At 43.7% G+C, this 21,907-nt stretch overlaps 1 protein-coding gene across 1 annotated transcript in view; it reads left to right on the top strand.

Annotated features, from left to right (window-relative positions):
• The window catches only part of ADK (adenosine kinase), a 637,433-nt gene extending 634,647 nt beyond the window's left edge, over window positions 1-2,786 (top strand). The window contains exon 11 of the mRNA XM_030569565.1: window positions 1,601-2,786. Coding sequence (XP_030425425.1) covers window positions 1,601-1,725 — 125 coding nt within the window. The 3' untranslated portion in view covers window positions 1,726-2,786. The remainder of the gene's footprint in view (window positions 1-1,600) is intronic.
• Window positions 2,787-21,907: the final 19,121 nt, after the last annotated feature.

Here is a 21,907-nt window from a genome sequence, read left to right as displayed (position 1 = left end):
ATTTTCGTATTATAGATTGATCTCTAAATTACTAACAGGCATTATTACACAAGATAGAATGTTTTTATTGTGTTCTAAAATAGGGTTGAACATCCCACGAGGAGTAAATATTTAAAGGTGGAATACAGGTTAAATGAAAATAATCTTCCTTTAGGGCGTTAGAGTATTGCAATAAAATGTAGGTAGTTTATTTTAATAGTAACCAAGCTGAATACAGAAAACATATAGGGTTCTGTCAAAAGAGAACTAGTGGAATGTGTCATTCTCTTTGAACCAGAATTTCTGATAAGTCAATAGATGGTAGATTTGAGCTACTTTTTATGAGATGTGATTTGAGACTAATCTTGCACTGTCAAAACATAGAGGCAGCCTGAACGTGACATGGGGACTTTAAAGGCTGAAAATGGAGGTCAAGAATGAAGGGATGGGTGAAAGCCTTACAGAATCTGTTTGGGCTTTCCTTAATTCTGGACTTGACTGGCTGAGGGTGGTTTTGCTCCTGTGTTGAATGGGAAAGGGAGAACCCAACCTGTGACGTCTGAGATGCTTTTAAAAAAAGGTTAAAATGTACTTGGTAAGAGTAGAAAATGTTTACCAAATATTTTGGGGTTGGTTCTGATTAATTATTAAATTTATTTCTTCCCATTTCAAGCCCTGTTGAATTCTAGTTTTCAAATGTATTTTCTTTCCTATCTGCAGTAAGTGTTGTCAACCTGTTAACCACCTAACTCCCACTGGCACCTCGCTCTTGTGGGCTCCTTTGAAAACCTCCAGCAAAAGAGATTAAAATTAGGCTTTTGAGTCCACAGAGAGGCACTTAAACAGGTGGACCTGATTTTCAAAAGTGCTGAACTCCTGTTGCTTTCAGGTTTTGTAGGCAGTGGTTATGGTAGTTGGTAGCCATTGGTTGCTAGATAAGTGTCCTGATTTTTCAAAGGTGCTGACTGATCAACATTCTGGAAAATGGGGCTACTTATTTAGATGCCTAAATTCAGACTTCGGAGTTCAATTTAAGGCACCCAGTTTTTAAGATCTTGATTTCGCTTTCCCTAATGAGTAGGGAACAACAGTTGCCGTCTGAATTTTCTAATCAATTTAAAATTTCTCATTTGATTTTGCTTTGGACAGTTACATCTATGAATCAAGTTAACATTTATGTTCTTAAGCAGTTTGCTTTCTTAAAAGGAACACAATGTCCAGAGGTAAGTTGATGGGCCTGTAAATGTAGCCAGTATGAAAAGCAGAAACTCTCTCCAACATGAAGAGTTGCTTCTACTTTTTGAAATGGGATTAGAGGTACCAGCAGCTCCCTCTGAAAGAGTGTTGTGAGTGGGATCCTTTTTGTTTGAAGGCACTAATAAAAAAAACCAACCTTGATAGTTTTTACTTGAAGTCACCAGGTGGAAGCTTTAAATAAAATCAGTAAGGCCCCAGTTCAGCAAGTTACTTAAACATGGGCCTGAGTTTAAATTTAATTTCAGTGGGATTATTCATATGCTTAGAATTAGGCATATGTTAAATACTTTGTCAAATTGGAGACTATATGATATACTCAAAATCTAACTCTTTTCTTCACTCTCTCTCTCCTTTTGTTCTGTAGGCTTTCTCTCTCAGCTTGTCTATGACCGGCCGCTGACAGAGTGCATCCGAGCCGGACATTATACTGCCAGCGTGATCATCAAGCGTTCTGGTTGTACTTTCCCAGAAAAGCCTGACTTCCACTGATACCAATGATCAAGAGAAATTCTTAAGTTTATGGGATTGCTGCCTAAATATTTCCTACTTCCCCTTCCTCACCATCCCAATTACCTGCGTCAAGGCTTCTGTACTTCTGTTCACTTTATGCTATACAAAACATATATTGCTATGGTATTTTCCTATTCATACCACCATAATGTCTCACTAGTCTTAATTTAGGGATTACAGTGCTATGTGAAGCTTATTCTCTCATCAACGTGGAACAGTTGTATTATTTATACAGGTTATAAGAGAAGTTTCATGTAGATGGCACAGCTGATTAACTCTGTTAAAACACTTCCACGGAAACCTCTAGTTTGTGTTTCACCATAGCCAAATCCTGCTCATCTTATTCATGTGCAAAATCAGCAGGCCTGACATTCATCTCACAATGGTGTAAATCAATAATAACTCTTCCTAAATCAATTGTGATTGTTTAGTGTTAAAAGTAGTGTAAGTTTGAAGAGAATCAGGCCCAATATGCAAGATCTTGCCCGGAGGGCTCAGTCCTGCTCCCGCTTAAGTTAATAGATGTTTTTCCAGTGATTCAAAGGCCTCATCCAAAATCCATTTTTAAGTCCATTATTAAGAGTCTTTCCATTGATGTCTGTGGGTTTGGATCAGGCAGTATTTTCGAGCAGGATCTGACTCTTAATTTGTAAATTCCTGTGCCTCTATCAGACTGGCCATGGCCAGTAAGACAGGCACTCTCAGTGCTTTCGAGGCAGAGACATGCTCTCATGATAGGAGCTAGCTGTACATTTTATATCTGTCTCCTCAGTATAAGCTTTTTAAAGACTGTATTTAATTAAGATACAAACACATAATGAAAATTAGGTACAGAAATATTTATGCAGGCTGTCTTGTCACGATATGCCAAATGGAATCTCTTAAACGCACACTTTTAAATTTGTAATTTACTTTGGATAATTAAACAATATGCCGGATTTTATTTGTATTACGGTATTCAAAAGAGACTGTCTGACACTTGCCTTCATTACTTTGCTATGTAATTTGATACTGATGAATAAAAAATTGTCATATAGTAATTCCCTGGCCTTTTGTTGCCCAGAGCACAGTGAGAGTAATGCAGTGTGCGTCCAACCTTCCTGCACAGACCTTATTAAACTAGGGGCCAGGAAGCAGGTGCTCAACCCACATTATATGACAGTCTCAGGAATATGCTCAGCATTAAGGAAGGAAGTGGTTGTGCATTTTCTCATCTGTGTAGTGTTCTCACCACAGAAGAGATGAGAAGTTAGTAGCTAAGGTTCAATGAACCACCAAAGGGTGTCACAAACAGATGCAGTCTTGCATTCTCCTGAGCCCAGAGACTACTCTCTGCTAACACATGCTGGGGTGCTACACGCCCCAAAGAGAGTGGGGAGGAGGCAAGACCATGATACTGTGCATGGGCCAAAGGAGCTGGCTGGTGCAGAGGACAGCAGGCTCCACCTTCAAAACAAATGGTACAGAGGGCACTTCTGTCTACACACCAGGGAGCTCCAGGAGGCACAGTACTTCCCAAAGCACCCTCTTCAATCATGTGACTCCACCGTCCCCAGTGACCCGGTGCCAAATGAGCACAATCTATCCTTAAAGGATTTAGCGAGGCTTAAGAAATGGATTGGGTAGAGTGCAGGCTCTCTTCATTTCTGTTAATACAGCTATGTGCATTTACAACAGAATTTACAATGGATATGCTCCCCATTTCATATTAATTACATTCAGTTTCAGTTCTGTTTCCATGGTGAAAGAGGTCTGGTCTATTAAGATCCACAGGATATGGAATATATTTTACATTTCATATATAGCATGAGTTTCTTCACTTTAGTATAAAGAGCAGAGGAGTTGGAGTCTTAGATTCTATTCCCAGTTCTGGCACTGAGATACCGTGAGAGCTTGTGCTGTTGACACTTCAGCTGTTTGGGTCAATCCAGCTAACGAGACTAGCTTGAAACCAATGGGACCAAAGCCAACTACATGATCAGAAGCATCAGAATCTGACCCAGTATGTTTAGCCATTCCTTAGTTCCTCAATATCTGGAAATCGTAGGATGATGCACGAATACTTAGAAACAGCTTGCCAAGCTATGCTAAGTAACTTCCAAAGGTACAGTCAGCTGATTTCCTTCAGAATTCCTTTCAGCTTCTATTTCTTTTTTTGCTTACCTCTGCTGGAAGATTTTTGTCCATATAATGGTTCTGGTGCCATCCCTGGCCGGTCTTCATAAGTATTCTTTTTCTCCATTTTGTCCTCTACTGACCACCTCCGTGTAAGAATGGGCTTCCTGAAAAATATGCCATCAAAGATTTGTGAAGCTCTGACATGTGCAATTGTCTGAAATCCCAGCTCTGCCAGATGAACCATCATTCAAAGACAGAGTCCTCAGATCAGAACAGTGTCAGGAGGGTACCCCTTTGAAACGCACCGCTTATTAACCACTGGCCCCAGTGCTTACCCACCTAAACTCCCATTGACTGCAGAAAGGCTTTTACCAAAGCAGGGAATTTTACCTAACACTGCACCCTTTGGGCTTCAATTTATACCACTGAAGTTAATGGGAGTTATGCCATAGAGCTCAGTGACCCCTTTATTCAGAGGCAGCATAATCCACATACTCCACTGGTTTGAGAGTAGGACTGGGAATCAAGCTACCTGAGTCCTGTTTCCACCTCAGCCATTGATTTACTGTGTGACCTTGTACAAGTTGCTTCACCGCTCTATACCTTGGTGTCCCCAATGGATAAAGTAGTACATCCTTGAGTACAATAATATTGACACTATCATTCATTGTATCTTTTCCCTGACTTGCCTTTTATAGTTGTAATTGCTTTTTCTTGTAGCAGTAATGTGCCCCATATATTTTTAGAGAGAGAATAGTGTTAATTGTTACATCTTGTTTTTGGGGAAAGTGGGAAGAAAAGAATAAAGCTTCATCTTCAAATATCCTAGCTGGAAATTACAATAGAAATATAAGCTATTGAAATGTGACAAGTTTGGGAACAATGTTTAATTTCGAGTGTCTTAGCCACAGTTTTAGCAGAGAAATGTTAATTAAAAGTGCAGTGACATGTTGGGGATTTAAAGGAAATCATCTTGCAAAGGATTTATAGCAATCAGCACTCATGAGCATTAGGATTATGGATTCTTGTGCTGTTCATTTTCAGTGATCATGTGATTGGCCTGTTGTTAAATATAGCTCCCATGTAGCGAACTGAGACAGGCATGGAAAAGGTAGGAATACTTCCTTTTAGCCAGAAGGATTCCAGAGGTGTTAGAGATTATACAATTCATTAGTCTTTACAAAAGATCAAAGGGAAAGAGTATCTTAATTTGGGCACTGACTGCTACTGTCTGAGTGTTTTACAGAGATTAAATGGAAAATGAACATGTGGAGTGCTAACTGCATGTATTAAGGCATGAGCCTATTGTTTTATATCTCTCTAACTCACTGTGCACTTCCTGGAGATAATTCTCACACTTAAGACCTTTTGAGAGAGTTATTTCTATTGTGACCAGTTCAGTAACCAAATGACTCAGAGGTTAATGCGTAAGGATCTTCCTCTTCTCTAATCCCTTGCAAGGCTTCTCTGAGCACTATTGTTAATCTAAAAGGAATGCTAACTGACTTCTATGACAAACATTATTCATTTTATGATTTAAATATTTCCTGCAGAGGCCAATAGAAATTCTGTTTTTTAAATGCAGACCTTTGGGTGCCCCTGGTGTAGTACCTTTTTTTAAAGATTCAAACAAAAATAAGTTAAAATGCTGAAAATCTGTGTTTAAAACAAAGCTGCAACATCTAACCCTGAGGCCACACAAAGTGGACAGCAGTCTGTAGCTAAAAACCACCACACCAGTAGAGTTAATTCTGTGTTAATAAAATTGAATGTTACACAGGCCCTGTTCTTATTAGATGCACAAGGTATCATTGCATGTCAGGGGTTCAGAAATGGAGGAGGAATATTCTCTTAAGATGTGTAATAACCAGGCTCATTACAAAATGAAAACCAAATAAAAATACTTTTAAAAAGCAGCAAGTCTTTTGTGTCCTATTTTTGTCAGGTCTCACCAGAGTTGGCAGAAAGGGAAAGCTCTTGTTTGTGTCAATGGCCTTGACAGGCCTTGCATACCTAATGACAGGATGGGAAGAGAGATGGACAGATAGAGCTGAATAGCAGTAAGGTGGGTTTCCTTTCAGTGTGATTAGAGCCTGGGATTCCTGTGTGCTGAGATTGAAGTATAGCCCCGCTGCACAGTCCAAATATTTAATGCTATTCTAACTATCCCTTGTTATTGGAGTGTGACAGTTAATAGCCATCAGCTGCCAAACCTGCTGAACAATTTGGTTCCCTAAAAAGAAAATGAAAAGTTAAAAATGAAGCCAAGTCAGACTAGACACCTACAAATCAGAAATGTGCTATAGCTTACTAGGCAAATCATCTCCAAAGTTCAGTCTGCCATTGACCCGAGCTGCTGCTCAAATCAGAGACAGAGGGCTGGGAATCGATCATGCCTGGCTTCCATTCCCAGCTTTGCAGTGGACTGCTGTGCACACTTTGGCAAAATGCTTCACCACTCTGTGCCTCAGTTTACCTTTGAGTGCTCTCTGTAAAGCACTTTAAGATCTTCTTAAGGGCTGTAAAGAAACACCTGCTATGATAATTCTAAACATCCCAAGTGATTGATTCAGGATAAATGCACAGCTATATGGAAGTGTCACTAGATTAATTAAGTTTAAAAGACCAAATTGTGCACTGACTAAACCCTGCAACCCATGGAATTGCATGAGATGTAAATCGCAGTAGATTTTTCCCAAAAAGAACTTCTGTATGGCTGCGGTGAAATAAAAACAACATCTGGTGGAATGCTTAAAAGGGATACAGTCAGCTTGAAAAAAGCACACTTTGCTATGAACAATATTTTACCTACGGTTGTTCCAAGTAACATGGAATTTTATGAAAAAGATTATTCAGAGAAATTTTATATGTTGAATATATTACTTTGCGCATTTACTGCACTTTGTGGATAGTGAATGTCACTGTTTTTCCTATATAGTCACTGAGTTTTCCCTTTGTTTTTTATGGGGTTTTCATACAGCAACAATGGAGAGAGAAACATTAAAAACAAATACATACATGCAACTGTAAACCCACAAACATTGGCAGAGGGAGTCCAGGGCAGGGGTTGCACCTACTCTGAAATCTGTAGCTAAAATCAATTGGATTGGAAACTGAGGGTGGCTCTTTTCAACACCCATCTTGTTATTAACATACCCACCGGAGAGTGCACCAAACTCTCCCATCTATCCCTAAGATGTCATTTAGGCAGCAGTTATAATGCTGCTACATAACTTTTTATTTCCACTATAGTGATGTCACCTCCACAGCAGAGGTAGGCCCCTCTAACTGAATATACTTTACAGAGCAAGTTGTTTCTTACCAACCACAATGGCCCTCCCAGACATGAAGACTATTGGAATCTCTGCCTGTGAATCAGCAGAGTATAAATGGAATGACCATACAAGTGCAATAGAGAACTGGATGATACAACTCCAAAGGCACCATCTATCTGTGGGATTATACCAGATGGAATTATTTATTTTAGAAATTGCATTGCTTGAAAATGTAATTTATAATCACTGTGCTGGGCCATGGAACCGTAGGGGTGCTTGCTGTGTAAAGCTCTAACTCGGGGAGGTAGTGTAAAAACCTATGACTTGAGTACTCAAGGTGTGGCTTAAAGGACTGAAAAGCAGCCAGCTGCAGCTGCTATCCTGCAGGGTAAAGACAAAGCTGATCTTCTTTTGTTGGTGGAGAATGTAAGCGACCAACGATTCCATGTCATCTACCAAGGATGGTACAAACACACACAAATAATATGGCTGCTGGTGTTTGTGTCTGATTGCGAAATGTACAGTAGAACCTCGGAGTTACAAACTGACCAGGCAACCACATGCCTGATCTGGAACTGTAAGTGCAAAATCAGGCAGCAGCAGAGACCAAAAAAAAAACAACAGTAGAGTGCTGTGCTAAACATAAACTACTAAAAAAAAAAAAAAAAAAAAAAGGGAAAGTAGAATTTTTCTTCTGCATAGTACAGTTTCAAAACTGTATTAAATCAATGGTCAGTTGTAAACTATAAAAGACCAACCATAACATTTTGTTCAGTTACAAGGTGTTCATAACTTCTGAGGTTCAACTGTACATTTATTGATGCAAACTTTGGATTCCATAAACAGTCAGAGATGTCCCCACACTTCACAGTTTAGGTGGCCTGGCCTTAGGGAAGGGTGTGCCCTGGATGCACATTGCCTTAAAAATGGATTTATATGCTTGAAAAAAAAAAAAAGAGAGAGAGAGAGACTGTACAATGCCTCCTGAAGTCCAGTGTTTATTGCATCCCGGTGCTTTTCAGATCAGTGCATGTGCCATATGCAAGTAATCAGATTTTTTCTTAACTGCCAGCTCTGTAAATTTAACTTAGTTTACACCAGCTGAGGATCAGCCTCTCAATTCCTATCAGCACTCCACTGGATCTACTCTTTTGAATGCAGATGGTTTCCTTTCTTCTTTTGCACCATGACCCACAAGCTTAAAGTGTGGCTCAAAATGGGATTCCCTAGAGCATACTTGGCTTTATCTGAGCTTCAGAAATAGTTCTCCCCTGAGAAGAGGCTTTTGGGACTTACCTTTACTTAAAAAACAAAAAAGGGTCATGATGAGTTCGAGGAGTTGTGCTAACTAACAGTTTTACCCTACTGGAGCTATAGCTTTACCCACACCCAGCTGACACAATGTTAAACACACCTCTAACTGCACAGCCACGTTTAATACCATTTTAGTTACTGCAGTGCCTCGCGTGTTTTAACATGATCTCATTTTCCCTGAGAAGCTCTGGTCTTTTCTGATACTCAAGATGGAGATGTTTTTCCAGTGTCCAGGTAACTACCAACTAATTTCCCTTGATACTGTCTGCCTCTCACTCTTTACTGGTTCATGTATAAGACTGGACTGTCAAGGGATGCTGAAATTAGACAAGCCTGGCAAAAAGGCCAATGAGATTTTTAATGAGCACAAGTTCACCATCACACAATGCCCCTTATAACTGTACTGATCCATTGGCTCAGTACTGAGTGCAACCCAGCAAATTACTAGCCTCACTTCCTACAGTATTGTAATTGTCCCTTGGAGGTCATGTACTGAGCCAGCCTAACACTGTGGTGTCTAATGGCATCCGAGCACAAGGTGTATTTCCCTATATCCCTGCTTTACAGCGTGATAATGTTGTTTGGTACAAGCAGCAGAGAGGGTCACCTATTTCCCCCAAAATTCTGCTGATGAAAGGAAACAACAGACAACTATGCACAAACCTCAGGCCTCCCAATTCTGCTGGTAACCAGGCTGAACATTTCATTTCCTTTTTTACTTGCTTTCACTCTATAAAACCATAGTTACTGATATTCACTTTTAAAGGTGAGCCATCCAAGAATTGGGTCTTCACACAGGATTCGTACTGGCTGCCGTTCCTGCTGACAGAAAAGACAGCAAGAGTCAAGATTTTGAATAAAGGACAAATATCACATATGCCAAGTGCTACAGAGGACAAATGCGGAAATATGTTTAATTGCTGAGTTAATTATCTCACTGAAGTCTAAATGTTGTTTTTCGGCACTTCCTTCCCCCTACCCACACTCAGTTGTTTACTTTTATCAGAATATATTAAACAAAAAATTAATGTCAAGAAAAACGTAATTATATTCCTACTAATCTGAAGTGTTTTCTCATTTGCATACTGCAGTCAGATGTGTTTTATCACTTTCCTTCAGATTATAGCACGGGAAATTGCTAGCTAAATCTAGGACTTACGAGCAAAAGAAAAAGAAAAAAACAAATAAAAAAACCCCATGCTTCTCACCAAACAAGTATTATTCCTAATGACAAAACTTCTGAAATTTCCTTTTAGATAATACATGATTAGCCAGGAATAAATTGGGTCAACAGGAACTTCATTAAAATCGAAGAAAGAAAACAAGATCTTTCATGTGAATAATTTGGAATGATTGGGTAGAGATGAGGCATTATTATAGGATTTCCTTCTGTTCCACAAGCCAAAAATATCCAGGCTCTTCCTTGCTGAAGTGTGAAAGCATTTTGTAAACAGCTCTAGTTAGTCCTGAGTGTCAGATGATTGTGCTACTTAATGAACTGCTGCTCATTCTGAGTTAAATTCATCCCTTCCTTTCACACAGGCCTGGTAATTGGGCTTGGTCTGAGGCACTTTGAGCAGCGGAAACGTCTCCTCACTCGAACTCACACAGGTTACAGTGCTGCACTGGAAGCCACCTGCAGCCATTGCTTCAGCCTATGGGTACGGCTACACTGCAATTGAATGGTGGAGCACCCACAGGGGGACACATCTCAAATAACCTCAGTTAGTGCACAAGGTGAGTAACTCTCTCTTGCAGCTTGCCAAGGCATACCTGCACTAGCTTTCATCTAACGAGCATGGCTAAAAATAGCCACAGAGGCATGGGCTTTGCTAGAAGCACAAGTATGCACCCAGGGTTCCAAGGGGCTTGTACAGTTCCTGCTGAAGCCTGTGCTGCCGTAGTTTCACTGCCATCATTAGCCATGCTAGCTAGAGCATAGCTCTGAATGCCTGAGCTGCAGTCACACCTCCAGTGGCAGTGTACACATATCCTATGGGCTGGAATAGCAACTGCTGCTTCTCCATTACCTCTGCACAGCATTTTGGGCCACTGGATCCATAGGAGCACAGATCCTATAGCAATTGCCCTGCTCCATGGTCTTTATGCCTCCTTGCCTGCAGTTGAGACCTCTACAGAACACAAGGTGTTGGTGCATCAGCCTCCCCTCCCAGGGTGGCCATTCTGTCTATATGCTGTCCCACTGAGCACAAGTCACATGGAAGGCTTTGCATGGGATCTCCCCATCTCAGTAAATTCCATCCATAATACACTGACCTGCATGCACTTTCTCTAGCAGGTGAGTTGCATATGGGTGCATTGTCCCACTTTCCCTTTGCATTGGTAAGGCCTGGACTACACTACAAACTTAGGTTGGTGGAAGCCACCTTAGGTCAACCTAATAATGTATACGTCTACACTACCAGGTCCCTTCCGCCGACCTAACTCGCCTGTAATGTCGACTTAATTACTCCACCTTCACAAGCGACGTGGTGCTTAATTGGATGCTGATGGGTTGACAGAGATGCAGCGTAGACACACTGTTGTGTGGGTCGACTGAATTGGCCTCCAGGAGATGTCCCATAATGCTTTTCTTTGACCACTCTGGAGAACATTTTCACCTCCGTTGCACAGCAGCCAGGGACATAGGAAACAGCCCCTCCCCTGTTAAAGCCCCAGAAACTTTTGAATTCCCATTTCCTGTTTTGATCAGTGCAGAGAGCTTTGCCAGCCCAGCTGATCATGGTGACTCAACGTCTCAAATGCACTCCAGCCTGGAGTATACCAGGAAGTGGTGGATCTTATTAGTCTGTGGAGAGAAGAGTCTGTGCAGGCACAGCTTTGATCCAGCCAAAGAAACGTAGCCTCTATACTGGCATTAGAAAAGGTTCAGAGAAGGGCAACTAAAATGATTAGAGGTTTGGAACGGGTCCCATATGAGGAGAGATTAAAGAGGCTAGGACTTTTCAGCTTGGAAAAGAGGAGACTAAGGGGGGATATAATAGAGGTATATAAAATCATGAGTGATGTAACAAAAGTAAACAAGGAAAAGTTATTTATTTGTTCCAAGAATACAAGAACTAAGGGCCACCAAATGAAATTAATGGGCAGCAGGTTTAAAACAAATAAAAGGAAATTCTTCACACAGCGTGCTTGTGGAACTCCTTGCCTGAGGAGATTGTGAAGGCTAGGACTATAACAGCATTTAAAAGAGAACTGGATAAATTCATGGAGGTTAAGTCTGTTAATGGTTATTAGCCAGGATGGGTAAGGAATGGTGTTCCTAGCTTCTGATTGTCAGAGGGTGGAGATGGATGGCAAGAGAGAGATCATTTGATCATTGCCTGTTGGGTTCACTCCCTCTGGGGCACCTGGCATTGGCCACTGTCAGTAGAGAGGATACTGGGCTAGATGAACCTTTGGTCTGACCCAGTACAGCCATTCTTGTGTTATGTTCTCTATGCAAAGATTGCCCAGGGCATGGTGGCGAAGGACTACAGCAGGGACATGCAGCAATGTCACGTGAAAATCAAAGAACTTTGGCAGGCATACCACATGAGAAAGGAGGCAAACAGTCATTCTGGTTCTGCAGTGCAGACATGCTGTTTCTACAATGAGCTGCATGCAATTCTTGCCAGTGACCCCACCACTACCCCCAAAAGCAGCGTGGATACCTTCCAGGAGTCTGAGACTGGGGCCACCTCAGGCAACAACGAGGAGGACATTCTGGGTAAGGAAGAGGAGAGCAGGGGATCTATTCTCCTCAAGAGCCAGGAGCTATTTTTAACCCCAGAGCCCAGCCAGTCGCAGGACAGCATGGTGCCGAGTGTGATGCTAGGGCAGGCACTTCTGATAAGTATGCAATTCCAGTCAAACTGTAGGGGATTTCATGCTCTTGTATTTTATGTTTAATCTGGGGGGAAAAGTGAGGTTGTCATAAACAGATAAGTAAGAGTTAATAGAACAAAAATGCTTCATATCTCTTTTGCCTGGAAAGGGTTAACAAGAACAGTGAGCCTGGCTGTCACCTGACCAGAGGACCAATCAGGGGACAGGATACTTTCAAATCTTGAGGGAGGGAAGTTTGTGTGTGTGTGTGTGCTGTTAGAATCTGGTTCTTGTTCACTCTGGGGGTCAGAGGGACCAGACATGCAACCAGGTTTCTCTCCGATACAGGCTCTTCTAAGTTCAGAATAGTGAGTACTAGGTAGATAAAGCGAATTAGGCTTATGGTTGTTTTCTTTATTTGCAAATGTGTATTTGGCTGGAAGAAGTTCAAATGTGTATTTTGCTGAAAGGATTTTAATTTGTACTTGTATACTTAGGCTGGGAGGGTATTCCCGGTGTCTATAGCTGAAAGACCCTGTACCTATTCCATTTTAAATTTACAAAGATAATTTTTACTGTTTTTTCTTTCTTTAATTAAAAGTTTTTCTTGTTTAAGAACCTGATTGTTTTTTATTCTAGTGAGACCCCAGGGGACTGGGTGTGGATCCACCAGGGAACTGGTGGGGAGAAAGGAGGGAAGGGGGAGAGAGAGGCTAATTTCTCTCTGGGTTAGGATTACTTTCTCTCTCAGGGAGAGTCTGGGAGGGGGAGAGAGAAGGAGGGGGGAAGGTGCATTTTCCTCTCTGTTTTAAGATTCAAGGAGTTTGAATCACAGTGATCTTCCAGGGTAACCCAGGGAGGGGAAGTCTGGGAGAGGCAACGGTGAGGGAAAGGGTTTACTTTCCTTGTGTTAAGATCCAGAGGATCTGGGTCTTGGGGGTCCCCGGGCAAGGTTTTGGGGGGACCAGAGTGTACCAGGCACTGGAATTCCTGGTTGGTGGCAGCGCTACAAGTACTAAGCTGGTAATTGAGCTTAGAGGAATTCATGCTGGTACCCCATCTTTTGGACGCTAAGGTTCAGAGTGGGGAATTATACCATGACAGAGGTGCAGTGGGTATTTACTTCCCAGTGGCCGCTCCAGCTACGCCGAGGGTTCCCCCCAGAAAATACTGTTTATGTGCAGCGGGATGGCCCAGGAATCCTCCCTGGAGATCTCGAGGAAACAATCATGGAGGTACTCTGCAATCCTTTGCGCAACGTTTCTGGGAAGGGCTGCCTTATTTCTTCCACCATGGTAGGATACTTTCCTGTGCCACTCCAGTATTAACTCTGCTGGCATCATTATGGTACACAGCATAGCAGCTTAAGGACCAGGTCTTTATTCAGATGCTTGCAGCATCTGCTACCTTGCCACCTTTGTTACTCTCAGGAGACTGATATCACATAGGGTTACCTAGGGGGACAGTGGAAGTTTTCATTACAAGTCTTTGTATCACAAACAATATAGCATATGATTCCCCCACCCATGGTAATTTCCAGGTCCCTCAACCGTGGTTTCCCTAACATGCCGGTGGTTTCTGTGGCAGGAATTGGTGTTGACCTCAGAATCTGCAAGCCCAGGGTGATTGCTGCTAGTGGTGTTAAGAGATGGAGGGTGGTTTTTTTTCCTGTATTCTCTCGTGGCTGCAAACACGCCCTCCCCTGCCCCCCTCCAAAGCCGCCTCAGATAAAGATCACAATTTGGGAGACTTAACACTGGTCCCTGATCTCATCCATGTTGCTAGGGGGAGGAGGCACAGTCCACCTCTGCTCCTGACGTGAGTTCCCCACAAGTTGCAGCACAAGGCCCATCGCCCATGCCCCTGGGCCTCACTCACCATGGCTGGTACTGGAAACCAGTTAATTGAATAGCCTGGGATTCTCATTGTGGTCTGGCTTGCACTTAAGTGTAATGCGGGGAGTGACTTTAAATAGCAACCTTGTACCAGACCCAGGGAATACACTGACAATGTTGCCTTCTGTTTTGCATGCCTTACAGTGGAAAGCTTGGCCTTCAGTGCATCCTCTACCCCAGCGGAGAGGCTACAGCAGATTAGGAGATGGAAAAAGAGAACGTGATGACACGTTCAATGAGATAATGAATGCCTCCAGGACAGCTGACACAGAGCTCAGAGCCTGGAGGATTTCCTTGTCTGAAAATATGGACATGGAGAGCATCCCAGGAGCATGAGTGGGCCACACAGGATTAGCTACTGTGGATTATGAAGGACCAATCAGACATGCTGAGGCATCTGGCTGAGCTTTAAGAAAAACAGCTTCAGGCTAGACTCCCTCTACAGCCCCTATACAATGGCTGCAATCATCTACCTGTTCCCAAGCCCCCTCCCCAAAAGGTTCCAGGAGGAGGGAGAGAAGGTGCAGTAATCCTTCCACTCAACACCAGGGGAGGGTGCTAAGAACAAAAGATGACCATTTGAAGACCTTTGATAGATAAGACTTCTGTGCTTCCATGAACAGTCTTACTTGGTTTCTCCTTTCCTAGTTTTATCACACCATTTGCCCAAGGTTAAATTATTTTCCTGTTCTTTAGTTTATGTTTGGGCAGTAAAAGTCAATTTTGCAAGAATTAAATATGCTTTATCCCAGGCATGGAGGTCAGGAGGGTGAAGGGGAGATACAGGGAAACTGATGCAATGGAGGGGATGATATGGGAAGGCACAACACAGATAGGCAATGCACATTACTGTGGCTCATTGCTGAAAAGGGTTTTCAGAGCCTCCTGGAGATGCAGAGCTCCTCGCTGGGCTCTTCTTATTGCCCTTGTATCTGGCTGCTCAAAATTAGCTGCCAGTCTATGCGCCACCAAGCTCCACCCTGTGGAAACTTCTCTCCCTTTGCCGTCCAGATATTATGGAGCACACAGCAGGCAGCGATAATAATGGGGATATTGCTTGAGGTCTAACCTAGTAAGCAAACAATGCCAGCAACCCTTTAAACATTAAAGGCACATTCCACCACCATTCTGCACTTGCTCAGCCTATTGTTGAACAGCTGCGTACTGCTGTCCAGGTGGCCAGTGTACAGCTTCATGAGCCATGGCAGCAAGGGATAGGCTAGGTCTCCCAGGGTCACTATTGGCATTTCAACATCATCAATGGTTATTTTGTGATCTGGAAAAGAAGTCCCTGATTGCATCTTTCTCAACAGACTTGTGTTCCTAACGATGAGCGGGTCATGCACTTTTCCTGACCATCCCACACTGATGTCAGTTAAACACCCCCTGTGATCCACCAGTGCTTGTGACACCATTGAAAAGTATCCTTTTTGGTTTATGTACTCTTTGGCAAGGTGACCTGGTGCCAAGATGGAGCACACCTCCCTATCTATTGCACCACCACAGTTAGGGAACCCCATCCTGGCAAAACCGTACACTATGTCCTGCACATTGCCCAGAGTCACTAACCTTCTTAGCAGAAGTGGATTAATGGCCCTGCACACCTGAATCACAACAGCTCCCAAGGTGGATTTATCAACTCCAAATTGATCCCCCACTGACCGGTAGCAATGTGGCAGTACAAGCTTCCACAGAGTGATTAAGATTTGCTTCTCCACTGTCAGAGCAGGTCTCATTCAGGGTTGGGGAAAGCTCTGCAAAAGGTTCCTGGAAAGAGGCTGTCTGCATTCAAAAGCTCTGCAGCCACTGCTAGTCATCCCATAACTGCATAACGAAGTGATCCCACCAGTGTTTGTTTCCCGGGACCAGAAACGGTGCTCAGCCGTGTTCAGCTGCTAAGTGAATGCCACCAGCAACCGGGAATTGTTTCATTCTATGGCTTCCAGCAGGACTGCTTGAATGCATGGGCAGTGAATATAATAGGCCAGGGAAGGCTCTACTTCCCCTGGCGCTGCCACTGGGTGTCCCCTTGCGGGTTTGTCGGGGGAAGTTTTTGCTTTATTATGCCTCATGCAGGTTCTGGGGCAGATGAGAAGGTGGTATGTGCTAGTCAGCTCCCTGGGTTCAGTCAGTAATCTCCCTTGACTCCAGAGAGATTACTGATGAACTCAGGAAGCTAAGTACCAGATACCACCTCCTCAGCTGCTACAGAACCTGCATTGGGCATAGCAAAAGCTCAGGTGGCTCTTCGGGAAGAGACGCTGTCACAATGCAGTTTTCCCGGATGGCATGGGATGGGGAGACATGGCTGCGGCTGGCTGGAGGCTCCTTCCGGCAGTGCGGGGGAATGGGGCTCCTCTTGCTTAGGGGGGTGTTTGGGCCAAAGGGGGTGGTGCGCAGGGCTTCTCCATCCGCAGAGGGGAGGGCAGGGGCTCTCAGAGCTCTGGCTGTGGGCCGGGAGGGGGCGGGGGGGAGCCTCCGGGCTCCAACCCAGGAGGGCGGAGCTGGGGGCTAGCCTCCACTTGCCAGCCATGTTTGAATGACATTGCTATGTTCTGTGTGGCAGCTCCTGTCTCAGCCCTGGAAATACTGCAGGATAAGGTGTGCGGTGTTTGTAATGTTCACAAGAGTGCACAGCGGAGCGAGTTCATGCTTCTCGGGCTATGGAGTATGCGCGGCTAAGCCAGGCTTTTGAAAAAAGGAGCGAAAAAACATGAGTGTTGATTTCAGGCCAGGGTGGGAGGAAACTGCATCATGGGAGGTCAAAGCCAGGTTCCCATTTCCCTCTTGCAACAATGTTTTGGTCCCATGAGGCATTGCAAGCTCATCCCAAAATCACCAGCGGTGCACTACTCTACCCATTCATGCAAATACTGCTAGTGAAGATGCATTCTCCCAAACAATAAGTGTGGTGTGGACACGCATGAATGACTTACTTAATGCGGAGGCTGGATGTCAACTTATATTAAGTCGACTTCAGGTTGTAGTGTAGACATGCCCTAAGTAAGCTCACAGAGCAAATATCTCTCTCTGCAGCTACCATTGTGACAGCTATGCAGCCGGAAAGCACAATGTAGCAGTGCCCTGTTAGCAAACCAGACAGAGGCATAGATCATATTTTCCTGGCCAACGAAGCAAATTCAAAGGAAGTAGAAATGAACTCTGGATTTTTAACAGCTGGAGCCTGGGGGAGCGCTTCAGGTCCAAGATATTGGTTTGACCCCGTATAAAGATAAGGCCCATTTGCTAACTTTGGTCTGGATCTGGATCCAGCTAACTAAGAAATTCATGATGGTTTGGATCCAGAATTTTGATTTGGGCCTATTAACTTACCTTACCAGTCTCTCTCCCTATGGCTGTGCTATGGCACCGTCACTGGAAGAGGGCCAAGGATTTGGTGTGTAGTCTCCTAAACTGAATTAATATAGCCTAGGATTTTAACATTCACATTATTTTAAAGGAAAGAACACTTCCATTGTTTACACTGTAATAATAGATGCTTCAATTCACATGAAAATCATTCAAAAATTCTAGCAGCCCTTGGGCAATAGTGTAGCCTGACTGCATCTGGTTTTAGATGTATGTGATGCCATAATACTGAATCACTGTGGACGAGCTCAGAATTAGGGAGGACATTTCCTTATTATTGCCACTGAGAACAATGAAGCCATCTCTAGTATGTCTTCATTAGGGAGCCATTTACCTAGTTAAAAACTAAGATTGACGGTATTAAAATGCCATTCCAAAGATAATTGTTTGAGGTTGGTTTGAAATCGTGGGAGGGCTGTTTTATTACAGTAATGTAAACACATTTGGGGAATTTCAGAGAATTGGTGATGGGAATTAGAATCTGATCAGAGCTAATTAAGATGTGCTGGCTCTTTGGTGACCTATCTATGAAATGAGTTTGATAGGATTCAGTTTGGCTCTTAATAAGCAAGCACCCACAGTGCAAAAACTGCCACCACAATTGGTCATTTCAGCAGAACAGCCCACAACTGAAACGGGAATGTATGATCAGATAACCCTTCATCCCTGGCACATGCAGGGTCAAGCACTTGATGGAGTGCTGTGGGAAAGTGTACACTGACTAAACAGAGGCCAACATCCAACACTGTGAATTTAATTAGCAGCAAATTCACTTTTAAAAGGGGAGAAAGGGAACCTATACTGCAGTACATTGTAGTTAAAGGCCATATTGTGCCATCACGTTTTAAATAGAAGCCTGCGGTGAACTCAGTACAGAGGTTTGCTGATAGATCAATGACATGCTCCAGCCCTACTGTAACAGTCTAAATTTTAAAGATTTATTTGCAGATGATGTGTAGCCTCTTTAATCTTGTCCATCTACCCATTAGTAAATATTGCATGTCATCTGAAAACACTTTCATAGTCAACATACCTTAGACAGAATAATTCCAGCCAGCCCCGAAAACTACCATAATACATTTGGTGTCTGAGAACAGATGTGACTGACCTCTGCTCTAAGCAGCAGCACTAATATATTGCAAAAACAGCACTGACATGCACCTTCATCCTGGCTGAAGCCACATATCAAATGCCCTGCCTTGTGTATACTCTATTCCTGGTAATAGGAGTTATTGGTGAGAGGGTTGAGAGGAAGGGAAGTGTGCAATTTGGGGAGTCTGCAATACTTACTAAAGGTCACTGTATGTGGACAAAAGGTTAACCATCCTGTTACATTCCTTTTTTGTGGTAAACCACAGAAGACCTGCAGAAGAGTCATTCCACATGTTCTGGTAGAAGGCAGAGAACAGGAGGTCCATTTTCACCCTGTACTTTCACTTTGGCTGCAGTTTTGCAGGCTTATACATGTGCACAGCACTAGCCAGAATTTGGCCACTTCACAGATTAACCCTGCATTAAATTAAACACCAACAAGCCTTGTTAAATATATGGCTGCTGTTCTAGGCAGTGAATAAAGAAAGCTTCTGGGGCCAAATCCTTAGCTGATGGAAAGTCAGAAGAGCCATGCCAATTCACACCAGCTGAGGATTTTGTCCCTAGCCTGGGGATGGTTAACTAACAGGGAGATGTGATTTTCATATGTTAGGACCCTATTCTACAAACACTTTTGCACAGGAGTGACATTACCCACCTGACTAGGCCCACTGAACTCAACAGACATATCACTTGAGTAAAGCTACCCTGCATATGTTTGAAAGACTGAGTCCTTAGGTTTTCCCCTGCAATCTTCAGTATAAGAGAATTCTGGTTCTAAGACAGCTCTGAGTGTTAGAATCCATCTGCCTTTGTTCTTATGACTGACAAAACATGGACTTTGCTTATTTTCATATGATTACATCCCACTTTTCAGCAGCTCACTTTTCCCTACCTGTGCTAGCAACTCTGCCATTTATAATGAATGAATATTTGTATTATGGCAGCTGCTACCTGAGATGGTATGTGTGCTGCTGAGTACGTGAGCAGCAACCTGAGGAAATAAACACATGTACAGGTGTAATGTCATATTAATTCTCTACTTTTCAAGGGAGGGGGAAGTGTGTTGTAAGTAGTAGACACTTGTTTCCATTTTTAATGAGGAGTGTTAATGGATTAATCACTGACAACCAGCTCCTTGCTCTCTTTCCCCCTTTCACTTCACGATTCAATGGTGGTGGGAGAAAGGCAGCATGTGTTTAGCTGAAGGGGTGATGTGTCCATGTAGAATGTGCACCCAGACATCTGAGGGCCATAGGGATAAGAGAAAGGCAGCCAGGGTTACTTGTGCCATCTCTTTATTGCTGGCGTTGAAAAAGTAAGAATAATTGCAGCCTGGTTGCTTCATGGCTAGAATTCTCACCTGCCATTTGGGAGGTCTGGGTTAAATTCCTGGCCAATGCGAAGCCTTTGTCATTATCCTTACCACAAAGGCAGATGTCTGTGCTTGGAGCCTGGAGGGGAGGGTCTCTGAAAGCTGTAGAGCATTTTAGAGGAATGGTCTATCCATGTGTTCATCTAAAAGATATGCTATAGTTCAGCCACAAAACTACTAGGCTCAGTGAAGGACCCCCTGGGTGGAATTCTCTGACCTGTAGTATGCAAGAGGCCAGGCTTGAACAGGGGTGGTTTCAGATACCAGTGCAGCAAGCGCGTTCCTGAGGCGGCAAGCTGCGGGGGGGGGGCAACCCCCCGGTTACAGTGAGGGCAGCAGTCAGGAAGCCTTCGGTAGCATTTCTCCAGGAAGTCTGCCAGTCCCGTGGCTTTGGTGGCAATTCAGCGGCGAGTACGCCAGAGGTATGGGACCGACGATCACCCACAGAATCGCCGCCAAATCCGCATGACCACAGACCTCCAGCAGAAACGCTGCCAAAGGCTGCCTGACTGCCATGCTAGGGGTGGCAAAAAAAACAGAGCTGCCCCTGGCCTTGAAGAGCAGTGTCTTGTCTGGCTTTATAGTCAATGAATTCCCTTGTCCTGATTTCAGGCTTCCCCAACATACATGCCCTTTGTTGCTTATGTATCAGCTTGTTTTATGGGCCAGAAAGGATCTTTCCCAAGGCCTGGAGATGGGTTTATGTTTTTTAACCCAGTCTCTGTGTTCAACCAAGACCCAAACTTGTGGGTTGCTGAGAACCTCCTGGGAATTGCTGAGCACATTCATTGCCCATTGACTCAGGCCCCAGTTCAGAAATGTACTTATGGACAAGGCGAACTTTAAGCCTTTGAGTTGATCTGTTGACCCCAATGGGACTGCTCATGTGATGCAAGTTCTGCACAAACTTGAATATGTTACATGACAGACCCAGGCCAGTGGAGTACCGGAGTCTGGTAGAGGACAAATATATTGATCACTGGATGAGTAGTTTTCTGTTCCCTGAGTGACAGAGCAGGGGCTGCACTAGAGTAATCAGGAACCTGCTAGAACCAATTAAGGTAGACAGGCTGATTAAAACAGCTGCAGCCAATCAAGGCAGGCTAATCAGGGCACCTGGGTTGAAAAAGGAGCTCACACCAGTCAGGGAGGAGGGAGCCAGAGGTGAGGAAGTGTGTGTGAGGAGCTGAGAGTGAGAGGCTGTGCTGCTGGAGGACTATGGAGTACAAGTGTTATCAGACACCAGGAGGAAGGTCCTGTGGTGAGGAGAAAGAAGGTGTTTGGAGGAGGCCATGGAGAAGTAGTCCAGGGAGTTGCCACTGTCATGCAGCTGTTACAAGAGGCACTATAGACAGCTGCAATCCACAGGGCCCTGGGCTCGAACTCGGAGTACAGGATGGCTCTGGGTTCCCCCCAAACCTCCAACTCCTGATCAGACACAGGAGGAGTTGACCCAGACTGTGGCGAAGATCACTGAGGTGAGCAAATCTGCCAATAAGCACAGGATCCACCAAGGTAGAGGAGGAACTTTGTCACAATAGCTACATCTGGGTCTTAACTGGGAACTCAGCACTTTACAGCATTAGGCCCAAATTGTGCAATGTAAAACACACCTCTCTGCAGTTTGGCTTGGCAAGTTTCTCCACTGAACAGTCTCTTTCCACTGGTGAGACCTGCACTTTTCTTCTGATTTGTGCACTGTAAACTATGACATTACAAAGGATGTGAGAGACACCTATAGCTGTCAGACTTTTCACACTCTTCAGCAAAGGAATGTTTTGTCTATCTTCTTCTCTGTTCTCTTTACTGCATTAGTTATTCATGCATTAACCCAATTTACAATCACTTTCATTTCCAGTGGTGTTGCATTATGGCCTTGTGTGTTAATTTATTAA

The sequence above is a fragment of the Gopherus evgoodei genome, chromosome 7 (assembly GCF_007399415.2).
Source record: "Gopherus evgoodei ecotype Sinaloan lineage chromosome 7, rGopEvg1_v1.p, whole genome shotgun sequence".
NCBI classification, from domain to species: Eukaryota; Metazoa; Chordata; order Testudines; family Testudinidae; genus Gopherus; species Gopherus evgoodei.
Note: the sequence above shows the minus strand (reverse complement) of the source record. Positions and strands in the feature narration are given on the sequence as shown.